Consider the following 12,940-nt stretch of genomic DNA (forward strand, 5'->3'; position numbering starts at 1 on the left):
GGAGGGAAGGTCATTGATGAAGCAGCTGAAGATGGTTGGGCCTAGGACACTGCCCTGAGGAACTCCTTCAGCAATGCCCTGGGGCTGAGATGATTGGCCTCCAACAACCACTACCATCTTCCTTTGTGCTAGGTATGACTCCAGCCACTGGAGAGTTTTCCCCCTGATTCCCATTGACTTCAATTTTACTAGGGCTCCTTGGTGCCACACTCGGTCAAATGCTGCCTTGATGTCAAGGGCAATCACTCTCACTTCACCTCTGGAATTTAGCTCTTTTGTCCATGTTTGGACCAAGGCTGTAATGAGGTCTGGAGCAGAGTGGTCCTGGTGGAACCCAAACTGAGCATCGGTGAGCAGGTAATCACAATCTCGGCTCCCCTGGTGGCTCAGTGGGTCATGCACTGCCCGATGCTTTACTGATCCAAATATACCAGAAGGTTCCTGGTTCAATCCCAGGTCTGTCCTGAGTTAGCTGGGGTAACAGTAGGGGGTTTACAATTAACATTAGCAGCTCAGGGTTAGGGAGGAGAAAGCAGCCAGGGTTCATAATTATTTTCAGTGTGTGTATACATATCAACATCAGGTGAAAAATGATTGGATTTGACTGTGATGCCCTCCACAGTCTAATAACCTATGTACATCCACCAGATGTGGACTATTTGCCCCGAACCCGGGACCACATTTAAGGTTTTTAATGGGATTCCTCGCTCTGACCCATGATCGCAGGATGCGAAATGGAGAAAGAAACATATGGAAGTTATTTGCTTACAGCAGGTTGCTTTCTTTTTCAGCCTCGCTACAAGTAAAAGGCTTGCTCACTCCTGCCAAGCTGCAGAAGTTGTTATCGAGGGGAATCTCGCAGCCCTGGGCTGTGATTATCTGCATATCTTTAATGGGACACAAACTGAGGTGAAAGGCATTTCTTTTGTTAATTTTTCCTGGTGATCGTAGGTTAAAGAGAGCTCTGGCAAAGAAGAAAGGAATTAGAGAGCCTGATGGCATTGTGGAGGGTAGGAGAAGGAAACAAGGACTCGGTCCTGAAGAAGACCACAACAGTAATGCAGCGGGCAATGGGGACGAGGAGAGTGTGAAGGAGGAAACAAAAGAGAAAACAACCGAAAGAAAGACAGAAGGAATTAATAAGGTTAATGATGTTTCAGACTCTTTCTTTTAACCACCAATTATTTCTTCCCCTTTGTCACATACAGTCCCTACCTGATACAGAGGGGCACTTGACGAAATGCTCCATTATTTGTTGTAATTGGTGCTACGAGGTATGCAAGAGTGAACTGAAGCCACTCCCCCTCTGATTTCTCTCCAGACCCCGAAAGTCATCCTTCTCTGCAGATCACTCTGGCAGAAATTTGACCCTCAGCCACATGTGTAACAGGTCTGACCCATGCCACTCAATGATACAGTCCATTGGTGCCCCAGCCTTTTACAAACGTTGTGTAAGATTGTTAATTTAAAGTCTTGTTAATGTTGGTATTTGCACCAAATGGATTTGCACAAGAGAACACTGGTAGCAACATGGACTAGAAGCCCAGTAGCTCTGGTAATACAGTGTAAGGCATCAACCCTGACAACCAAACTTCAAATGTGGGCTGCATTTGACATTCACATTTGATTAAGCAATTTCCTTTAATTAAGTTTCTATATTTAAAAATAAATATGCATTTTGTGCTCATCAAGGTAAGGGATGTTAGGGCTAGGAATGGAACACTTTCTATTTTGGGCACCCAGTGTTCACATCAAACACTCCCAGGGCAGGTACAACACGGGTTAGATACAGAGTAAAGCTCCCTCTACACTGTCCCATCAAACACTCCCAGGGCAGGTACAACACGGGTTAGATACAGAGTAAAGCTCCCTCTCCACTGTCCCATCAAACACTCCCAGGGCAGGTACAGCATGGGTTAGATACAGAGTAAAGCTCCCTCTACACTGTCCCATCAAACACTCCCAGGGCAGGTACAGCACGGGTTAGATACAGAGTAAAGCTCCCTCCACACTGTCCCATCAAACACTCCCAGGGCAGGTACAGGGTTAGATACAGAGTAAAGCTCCCTCTACACTGTCCCATCAAACACTCCCAGGGCAGGTACAGCACGGGTTAGATACAGAGTGAAACTCTCTCTACACTGTCCCATCAAACACTCCCAGGGCAGGTACAGCACGGGGTTAGATACAGAGTAAAGCTCCCTCTACACTGTCTCATCAAACACCCCCAGGGCAGACACAGCACGGGTTAGATACAGAGTAAAGCTCCCTCTACACTGTCCCGTCAAACACTCCCAGGGCAGACGCAGCACGGGTTAGATACAGAGTAAAGCTCCCTCTACACTGTCCTGTCAAACACTCCCAGGGCAGACGCAGCACAGGTTAGATACAGAGTAAAGCTCCCTCTACACTGTTCCCATCAAACACTCCCAGGGCAGGTACAGCATCGGTTATCTCCCTCGACACTGTCCTAACAATGTACCTCAAGCCTAACCTCGTGAGAACGCCCCCAAATGCACCTATGCAATATTTTTCCGCTGCACAGATCAGCCCTCCTTCTGGCCTGTCAGAATGAGATGATAAAATTTAATCTGAATTTCTGGCCACTTCTTCATGGTCAGTTCATGAGATTTGAGAAAGAACTTTTTCACCCAGAGGGTGGTTGGAGTCTGGAACTCACTGCCTGAAAGGGTTGTGGAGGCAGGAACCCTCACAACATTCAAGAAGCATTTGGATGAGCACTTGAAATGCCATAGCATACAAGGCTACGGACCAAATGCTGGAATATGGGATTAGATTAGACTGGGCTTGATGGCCGGCGCGGACACGATGGGCCGAAGGGCCTCTATCCGTGCTGTATAACTCTATGACTCTATGAGCATAGTTGGAGGTTGGGCAGCATGCTACCTGCTTGGCCTCTTGGTCATAGTTGGTACATGGTCCAGAGAAAAAAAGAAGTCAGAAGAATAAAAAGCTTAAGCAAAATAATCAATTGTAAAAACAGTGAATAAGATGGTGTGGGTATTCGTTCCTGCTGTTAACGTATGCTGGTGCCCTTCTTAGGTGGATGATCATCCTTCTGCCAGTGTGGCTGAACTAAATCGTCAAATTGAGAAGCTCAGTAAGGTGAGTGATCATACAATGTTCCAGCACAGAAACAGGCCATTTGGCCCTTTATAATCTGTGTTTGTCTTGACGTGAGCCATCTAATCTCATCCCACCCTCCGGCTCGGCCTCCATATCCTTTAATATTCCTCTTTTTCAAGCAGCTATCCAATTCCCTTTTTAAAGAATTCATGGAATCAGCTTCAACAACGGTTTGTAGCAGAGAATTCCACATTCTAATCACCCAGCCAGTGGAAACAATCGACCACTGTTTACCCTCCTATAACCCTCCATAATCTTGAAGACCTTAATCAGGTCACCTCTCAACTTTCTCAGCTCCAGCGGGAAAAAAAATCCCTAACTTCTCAAGTCTCTCTTCATATCTATGACCCGTCATCCTTGGTAACATCCTAGTGAATCTACGCTGCACCTACTCTATTGCTTTTACATCCTTCCTATAATGGGGTGTCCAAAACTACACACAATACTCCAACTGCAGCCTGACTCAGGTCTTTTACAAGTTCAACATCATCTCCTTTCTTTTGTTTTCTATACCTCTAGATATAAAACCAAGGATTGTGTTTATCTTTTTTGTGGCCTTATCTACTTGTGCTGTCATTTTAATGACCTGTGTATCTGCAATTGGATAGCTGCTTGAAAAAGAGGAATATTAAAGAATCTGGGGGACCGAGCCAGAGGGTGGGATTAGACTAGGTGGTTCACATGAAGACAGACACAGATTTAAAGGGCCCTCTGCTCCTCTTTACCATTTGAGATATACTTCCTTTCCCTATTCTTACTTCCAACATGTATTACTTCATATTTCTCTACATTGAATTGCATCTGCCACCTATCTGCCCATCTTGCTAGTCTATCCATGTCCTCTACAGTTTTTCATAATCCTTGTCACATTTGCTAAATCCCTCAATTTGGTATCATTAGCAAATTTCAATATTGCTTCCTTAGTTCTCCATCCAGATCATTTGTGCATACAGTAAATAAGATCAGGCCCAACACAAACCCCTGCAGAACACGACTCACCACATCTTTCCAGTCTGAGACACTTCCCTTTTTCCCTACCTTTTGCTTTCTGCCCTCTGACCATCTCTCTATCCATTCCCCTTAAATCCAAGTGCCATTATCAGGAGCCTCTTAGAAACTCTTCTCTTCAGCAGTGCTTTCAACCTCTCTCTGTGCCCCCCCAAACCCCCCCCCCCACACACACACACACACACACACACACACTGAATTTGATCTCTTTTGCCTGTTGTCCACCTTCTCCTCCTTGTAAAGTGCTTTGAGATGTTTCTTTTACACAGGAGAGCAATAGCAATGTTGTTGTTTGGTAACCAATGGCTTGACTGGTTTTTTCCATAGCGACAAAGTTTTTTTGCACGAAAGCTGCTTCAAGTCTCCCAGACACTACGTGCCTTGTTATTGGGGCAGGACCGTTTCAGGCGTCGATACTGGGTTTTTCCACACCTTAGCGGGGTGTTTGTGGAAGGCTCTGAGGGATCACTAGGTAAGACTAACAATTAACAATCTCAATTGTTCTGTGGTAAAAGGTCAAGTAAGTGCAATCCCACAATGCATACTGTTTCTGTTTTAGGGAATTTCTTATATTGATGCTGTTAGCTGCTTTTCTATAATTTTCCCACCAAAATCCATAATCTTATCAGCCCTATTTCTCCCCCAACTTTCTCTCCTTTCCTTCTCTTCCTGCTCCCCACCCCCGGGCCAAAGGCACAGACTCCTGCTGAGCTCCAGTTCCACATGTTCTAGCAGCCCTCCAGCACCTTACCCAACTGCCCATTCTTCAGACGTGGGTCTAAAGACAGCACGTGTTGGCAGAATACTCGACTCTGGGAGGCATCACAGTGCTCCTGATCTCAACCACTCTATTTTTTATATATATATATAAAAAAAATACACACACACACACACACATACACACACACATGTATTTTCCAAGAACTCTGAGCATGGAAATATGAGTCGCTGCTTTTAGGAGAGGAGGGAAGACAATTGAGAGGAACAGAAAGAAATGGCAGAGTTGGGAGGGGGCAATTTGGAGGTTTAAAACTCTACATTTATTGGGCAAATTGAATACAATAGAGAATATTCACCTCTCAGCATTCTGATCTGTACAATGTATTTTTGATGAGAAAATATAATACTTCAATCTTGATATTCCTCTCCACCAGGTACTGAAGAGTTGGATGCAGAGAAGAACCAACTCAAGCTCATTGAGACTTCCCCAGTTAAAGTGGAGCCAAGGGATGTACCGAATGAGAAACCAAACATTCCGGGTAGGCCAAAGGACAATCGGCGGAGAAAGTGTGAGACAGAACTGGTCAACCCAGAGAACCCAAAGCGTCACCGAGCTGCTGCAAATGCCAAACATTACAGTGTACAAGACATACATTCCACCAATCAGACTCATCATAACGTTGACCAATCAGCTGTTTTTTTAGCCTGGTTGAGCCTCCTACAGAACTCTGTGTCAAACCTCTCTCTTCCTACACCTCATTGCAGCACCAGCAAAGACAGCCCTAGTGCCATCTCCCCTGAGATGCTGCTGGCCAGCAATCGGAAGCTGTTTGATCTCAGTGTCCCAAACTCGGAGCAAAAGGTCAAAGACTGTGCTGAGAAACACGGACAGTGGTTCAGCCTTCTACCCAGAATGCCCTGTGATTCCTCTTCTATTACCCAACTTCCATTTTCTTCACAACAGACATCGCTGAATCAATCCCAGAGACTGGATTCAGATCGGAATCAACTAAGCCACAGTCCACTAAAGCTGCCTGCCTCTGCTGCTTTTGCAACGTCACAGGTATGTGATTTTTTTTTTGAGTGGGGGAGGGAAGACGAAGAATATGAATCTAAATTGTGATTTTTAAACTATGCACATCATCATATTTACTACTTCAGAGGTGCCCTTTCACCTCTGGGTCTTGAATTGAAAGCCACACAGACGGATGAATTTGAACGGCCTCACTCCAGTTCCCAGTGGGCTTTACAAAATTACCCATCAATCAGCACAAATATCACTTAGAGGCCAATCTCACTCAGAGAAGCCACAACGATGGCTGGTGTAGGATATGGAAAATCCCCATGGTGCAGGAAATGGTTGTTTCTTTGAGATTGGCACGTTGTTGGGACAGAGTACAGGGAACTTTACTCTGTACCTAACTATGACGTACGTACATACCTGACCTGGACATGCTTGATGTTGACTGACACTGGGGATAAAAAATGGAAAATGTTCCATACCCCAGCACTGACACCTTTTACCTTAATTAGCACAAAAAAACTAAAAGTTACTTATAATAGAAATGATTAGATACTGTACGCAGTACAGCTTTTCAAAGCTGTCAAGTCTGGGATTTAAGGAGAAAATATTAATAGCATGCTGAAGTCTAAATAGGTCAGTGCGTTATCAGGATTATAGGGCAGTTGCACATCCACTAAGGAGTATGGGTAACACTGTTGCCATTTGGAATTTTGCTCTGTTAGTGTAAGTAAGACTGATTGGTGCCCTACCCTGATGGTCCAGCTAATTAAGGCAGTGAGTACCTGAGCAATACAGACCAGGAAGATCCAGATTCGATCCTCAGCTCTATGCTGAGTTAGCTGATTTCAGCCAGAGTGGTGTAGTCGGGGAGCTATTAGTTGGTTTCAGCACTCTTGGGTTAGGAAGGAAAACCAGCCACGGTTCCAGCTCCTGCTCGCTATCTAGCAGCTCCTGCCGGAAAATGTGTGAGATTGTCAGGTGAGGAGAGGATTTGATGGCTACGATGCTCTCAGCCCTTACGTCATCTGCTGACACCTCATTGTGTAAAGTCACAAATGAAGAATTGGCACTTGAGCGAGGTACAGGAGGGAACCATGGAGCAGGAACCCAGCAAAGAGTCAACACCCTCAGGAGAGGAAGGAAGGGGAGAAAGTTGACAGGAAAAGACGAGGGAGGGGGAAATAGAAGACTGATTCGAAAGGCTTGGTAGTAGTTTGTACACATTAGAGGCAGGGAATGCTCTCATGAAAATGGGGTTGGCACATTGTTGGTGCACCGTAGGGAGCTGTACTCTACATCAAAGCATGGTACACCTGACCTGGGAATACATTGGAAAGTGTTCCATTCCCCAGCAGTGACATCCCTCACCTTGATTGATAGTTTGCTTTTTTTCTGACATTGTTTTCTCCTGGTCTCCTGAAGGCTGATTCCCTACTGGAATGTGGTTCCACAGGCACTGGCTGTTCTCCAATACTTCACCTAACGCTCATTCCTCAGGTGTGAGCCTAAGCTGTGCGTGCCAGCAAGCTATTACACCATGGATCATATCACAGTCGAGGCTGATCCGCGTCCTCCCCCAACAGCGACACACACCCACACCCACTTTTTAAAAAATGTATTTGTTCTCAGGATAAGGGCCACACTGGCAAGATCCCATTTATTGCCCATCCCTAGTTGCCTGAAGAATGCCACCTTCTTGAACCACAACAGACTTTTCCAGCAGGGGTCACTGCTTGGCAATCAGGAGTGGGACCCTGGCTGACTTCTCCATTCCTTAACCCAAGGCACCAAGGCCAACTTTAGTGCCTCAACTGCTGACCTGGCTGAAATTCAATACAGAACAGGAGCTGAACCTGGGACCCTCTGGTCTGTATGGCTCAGTGTTACACTGGTTGGTGCCTTTACTCAACGCCACTACTGGGGAAGCCTTTTACTTTGTTTTTCTAAAATTAAATTCAAAGTATTCTGATGGCCCCTTGCCTGGGGGCCTGTGTTCAGTGGTCCAGACTTGTTTTTCAGTAGAGTACATTTAAGCAGTACATGGCTCTGCTCATCACTCTCTTCATCCCCTTTCCTCTTACAGTTTATGCCATTTATGGACATTCCGTTCGATATGCAGTCTGCGGGCTCACTGAATCCCGCTGCTACTTATGGGACCTCAGTCGCAGCATCTCTCCGAGCTGACCCCACTGCGACCAGAGGAATGGGCAAATCTCATCAGTCTGAAGGTGCTCCTCAGAATGAATGCCCATTACCACGGATACCTAGGCGTCGTGGGCGACCGTCAAAATTGCTGAAAGAGATTAATCAGCGCCAATTGAAACCTGTTCCAGCAGGTGAGATTCATTTGTAATATTAGTACTCACACTAAGTCACATGATACTTTGTTTTATTAGAGGAGGTGCATTACACCATGAAATGCAGGCTGGATTATTCTGCCGTGTCCTTTTAAGGCCACAAAGTCGAATTGCTGTTAAGTAAACACAAGGGCTGATTCCCAAACCGAGTGCTCCCATTGAGGAGTGGTGCTTGTGTGGAGCACTGGTCAGGATTTTGTGGGCCTGTAGACCTTGTTCTAATTCCAATCTTTGAAGTCAGGTACCCAAAAAAATGGAGGTCAAAAAGCTATTAGGAGGACATTGCCACCTTGGAAAAAAGATATGAGGCCATTCAATCAGAAAATGTGTCCCTTACAGGTAACCCCAAGGGATTATATAGATTGCTTATTTCCACAATTTACAAATCTCCCCAATATCCATAAATTTAATCTTTGTATAAATCCATTTGCCTCTTGAATATTTCAATATTACCCACTTGCCCCACATCCATCAACACCCTGCGCTATCCCCCTCTTTCAACTCAAGCCACACTGTGCTTCTATTTGTGCGAAAGAAGAATAGTTATGCTGTAATTTAACTTCAGTGCTGTCGTAAACAATGAGGACAATTGTCGATTGCTTTGTAGACAACTTGTGACATTAAATTACAGCCTTTTACTCACTTCCAGCCACTCGTTATCTTTGATTAAAATGTATCCTGGTTTCATTAAAATGACAGTTAAAAAATCACGCTAAGGACTAAGAGGCTTCTGTAATGCTACAGAATAAAACAATCATTAACCAGAGGATTGATAAGGGAATTATGCTGCTAGTAAGCTGCATTCTATGGCTGATGAGTCTATACAATAGGGGTAATTTTGCAAGGCTCCATTCCTAGTGTTGGGCCTCTCTAGACAGGAGCATGGGACAGAGCTAGGGGTATAACACTATACATCTAGCAGGGGCAAGGCTAGGAGAAGAGCCTTGTAAAATGACTGTAGCTATCTATGTTAAAAGTCTTGGGTGTAGCACACACTTCCGGTGTCACACTTTCCTCCACACTTTGTTGATAACTCCTCTATTGTTATAGAACAGAGTATCGTGTGACTCACTGTGAGCATCGCCACGGGTGATCAGCTAGTATACATTACATAAATATATATTTTTAAAATGTTTGCACTTTTCAGTGTTGCTGTAAATTTGCAGAAGGTAGAACAGAATTTTGTACAAAAAAATTAATGATATGGAGTTATTTCTTTAACCTGCTTTGCTTGAAATGATTTTGCTTCATTCTCAACAGGAGCCAAACTTAATGCTTTATGCAAAGCCAACTCTGCAGTCACTGTAAATTCTTGTTGTTAGAACTCTCTCTATTGGACAGCAGTGGTACTGCAGCTCTTTAACAGCCAGCTGTCCTGACACTGATAGGATATCCTAGAGTAGTTCAGAGATTTGAGAGACAGTACAGAATGTACAATATAAGCTCTGCTGGTGAATCACACCTAGGTCCTCACATGCACTTTCCAGCAGAGGTCACTGAATGGTGGTCAGCAGGGGGAACTCTGACTTTTTTTTCCCCTCTCTATCCCAGGGACCCTTAAGGTCAATTGCGTGCCTTACCTGCTGTCCTGCCTGAGATCAATTAATGCAGCACAGACTGGGGATTGAACCTGGTCTGTACGGTTCAGCACCACACCCCGTGGTGGATTTACCACTAAACCATCTGTTATGATTTTGGCTTTAAAGGATCATTTTCTCTTTCGACTGTCATACAGTACTTCCCTTGCAGAGGCTATGCAGCCCGGTCTAACAATGAACCCAATTGCAGTAAACTGTCCACAGCAATAAGTCTTCAGTTTGCTCAGTGACCAAAATATCACCACTTGGAACAATGCAGTAACAGGCTAAACTTTCTCCAGTTTTTAGTTCTAATTTAAACAACATACAGAAGCATCAGGACTGAAACTAGGCAAAATAACTATCCCCATATATGTATAACATCAAAGGTCCATTAAAGCACTGAGCTATTGTGAACACTTTTCTCCAGCAGAAATAATCTTATGTGTTTTCAAAAGTCTCTCCAAAACTCCACCTACACTGACAGCAAGATCATCTCCTCTCCAGCCAAAAGGTCATCCATTAAGCTCAAATTTTCTTTGATGCCAGAACTGCATAACCAGGAAACAATACTATTTTTACATGTAACAATGACACAATCCCTCCTAATATTATAATATTATTATAATAACACAATATTACAAAAAAAAACTATAGAGTGCTAACGTGGAGCTTCAGCTTCATGAGTCTATTTAGCTGTGATGGCCAACAATCAAACTACTCAGTAATTGTCTTTCTTACTATACATAAGTTCACACTTTACCCCATTTTCTGAAAGCATCAGATGGATGGCCTGTCAGCCATCTTGAATGTTACAGAAAAATGGGCGGAACCTGTTTTAACTTCAGTTACATTAGATTTTGAAAGCTAAAATCATTGTAGTATTTATTTACAATTTAAACAGCACACGACAGCATTAGGATTGAACCATGCTAGGGCAACATTTAAATGTTTGTCCCACAATCAGGAGCTTGGATCTGCAGCTGCAATCATTCACTAATTGTGGTTTTTTTTCTTTTGTAGAGATGCAGAGAGGCTGGTGGTGCATTGGCAGCCTGGAGGAGCTAAATTTCCTGCTCAAAGCACTTCATCCCCGGGGGGTACGGGAAAAGGCCTTACACAAACAACTCCTCAAACACATGGACTATGTCAGTCAAGCTTGTATAAGAGAGAAAACAGGTAAGGTTCTGTTTTTCTGACTGGCGCACAGGATTGTAGAGCCTCCTGTTGTGCTTTGTACTGAAATTCTCCCTCAAAACAGAGAAGTTTACTGTTATGATAAAAGGTGCCATTTTCTTGAGGATAAGTTTTACATTTTCCTACTTGTTGGCTGATATTTCTGACTCAACCAGCAGATGTATCTATATTGTTTGCAAGCTCTATCTGTGCAGTTTTTAATATATAGATTTCCAAAGGAATGAGTTCCACAGCTGCCAAAAGTCTCAGGTAACTCACCCAGTTGGCATTGTTCATGTGCAAACCTGGACAGTGAGTGTTGGCAGCCTATTTGACTGGGGAGGGCATCACAGCTGAGCCCAGTCCTGTACTCACCTGATAGCCACACTATGCATTTTCCAGCAGGGGTTACTGAATAGCAATGAGAAGCTGAACCCTAGCTGATTTTTCCCCTCCCTAACGCACAGGTGTTGAGTCCAATTGTAGCCCCATCTGAGATCTGTCAACTCCGTATTTATGTCCCTGATTTCTCTCCTTTCTCAGATTCCATCTTTAGCAATAATAATAAGGAAGGGTCAGTTACCCGGGAAATGGTGGAGAGGTGGAAGCCGGAGAAGTGGGCGTTTCCAGTCGATCTCGCAGCCCTGCAGTACCTTGAAACACTGGAGCAGCGAGTGATATCCGCAAGTCTGCAGGTGAAGGTAAGAAAGTGCCGACAAACACTGTAGGTATCATCGAGTGGGGAATATACTGTGCCCATGAGCAAAAAGAGCAGTCACACAGTGACTGACACTGGGCCATTATGTGCTTCACTAGGACAGAGAGGTAATTAAACCATTAAGTAATTCGGAATTCCCTTTTCCAGTTTAGAAGTTACATGTTCCCCACACAGCAACAAATCCCATTTGCACCTTTAACATAGCAAAATATCCCAAGGTGCTTCATAGTTGAGGGTCAGACTCCAGCAGAAGTAGGAGGGGGACTGAGGGAGGTGACCGAGGGAGGTGACCAAAAGGACTGTCAGAAGTAGGTTTTAAGGAGGATTTTGAAGGCGTGGAGAGACGTAGTGATGTGGAGGGGTTTAGGGGGAGGGAGTTCCAGAGTGCGGGGGTAAGATGGCTTAAGGTTCTGCCCTTGATGAGGGAGGGAGGGAGGATACACAGCAGAGGGTGTGAGCAGGGACGTAGGGGTGGAGGAGGTTGCAGAGGTAGGGCAGAGTGAGGCTGTGAAGGGATTTGTAGACAAGATTTAGGAGTTTGACGTCAATGTGCTGAAGGACGGAGGTTAGCAAGGATCAGGGTGATAGGTGAATGGGGCTTAGTACAGGATAGGATAGGGTCTGCGGTATTCTGCATGAGTTGGAGCAGTGTAGGGTTGGGCTCAGGAGGACAGAGGGAGAGCATTGTCAAGTGGAACGGTCAAAAAGGCATGAATGAAGGCTTTAGTGACAGTGGGGGTGAGGTAGGAAAAAGGTGGGCTCTGTCTGAGAGGTAAGCAATATTGCTGGATAGGATGTGGGATTATGAAGCTCAGCTCACAGTCAAACAGGACACTGAGGTGATACACCATTAGATTGAGCTCGAGTGGGCATCCAGAAAGTGGGAAGGAATCAGGGTCTAAGATACAGAGATCCTAGCGGAGGTTGAACAAGATGGCTTTGGTCTCGATAATGTTGGGCTGCAAAACATTCTTTCTCATCCACATGTGCACAGTGAAGGTGAATCAAGCAGACTAGCAAGCAGTAATTTTTTTATACTGGAGTTCTTGGAGAAGGGCCAAGGCCCGTGGCGTCCCAGTGAAGGGCCAAGGCCCGTGGCGTCCCAGTGAAGGGCCAAGGCCCGTGGCGTCCCAGTGAAGGGCCAAGGCCCGTGGCGTCCCAGTGAAGGGCCAAGGCCCGTGGCGTCCCAGTGAAGGGCCAAGGCCCGTGGCGT

The 12,940-nt window shown here is 45.0% G+C and overlaps 1 protein-coding gene across 1 annotated transcript in view; it reads left to right on the forward strand.

The window, feature by feature from the left end:
* Positions 1-12,940, forward strand: part of LOC137307168 (bromodomain adjacent to zinc finger domain protein 2A-like) — a 92,086-nt gene that overhangs the window by 65,955 nt on the left and 13,191 nt on the right. The window contains exons 16-22 of the mRNA XM_067976526.1: positions 952-1,144; positions 3,064-3,126; positions 4,483-4,627; positions 5,310-5,938; positions 7,983-8,235; positions 10,857-11,012; positions 11,553-11,710. Of these exons, the coding sequence (XP_067832627.1) occupies positions 952-1,144; positions 3,064-3,126; positions 4,483-4,627; positions 5,310-5,938; positions 7,983-8,235; positions 10,857-11,012; positions 11,553-11,710 (1,597 nt within the window). The remainder of the gene's footprint in view (positions 1-951; positions 1,145-3,063; positions 3,127-4,482; positions 4,628-5,309; positions 5,939-7,982; positions 8,236-10,856; positions 11,013-11,552; positions 11,711-12,940) is intronic.

This window comes from Heptranchias perlo, chromosome X (genome assembly GCF_035084215.1).
Source record: "Heptranchias perlo isolate sHepPer1 chromosome X, sHepPer1.hap1, whole genome shotgun sequence".
In the NCBI taxonomy this organism is placed as follows: Eukaryota; Metazoa; Chordata; class Chondrichthyes; order Hexanchiformes; family Hexanchidae; genus Heptranchias; species Heptranchias perlo.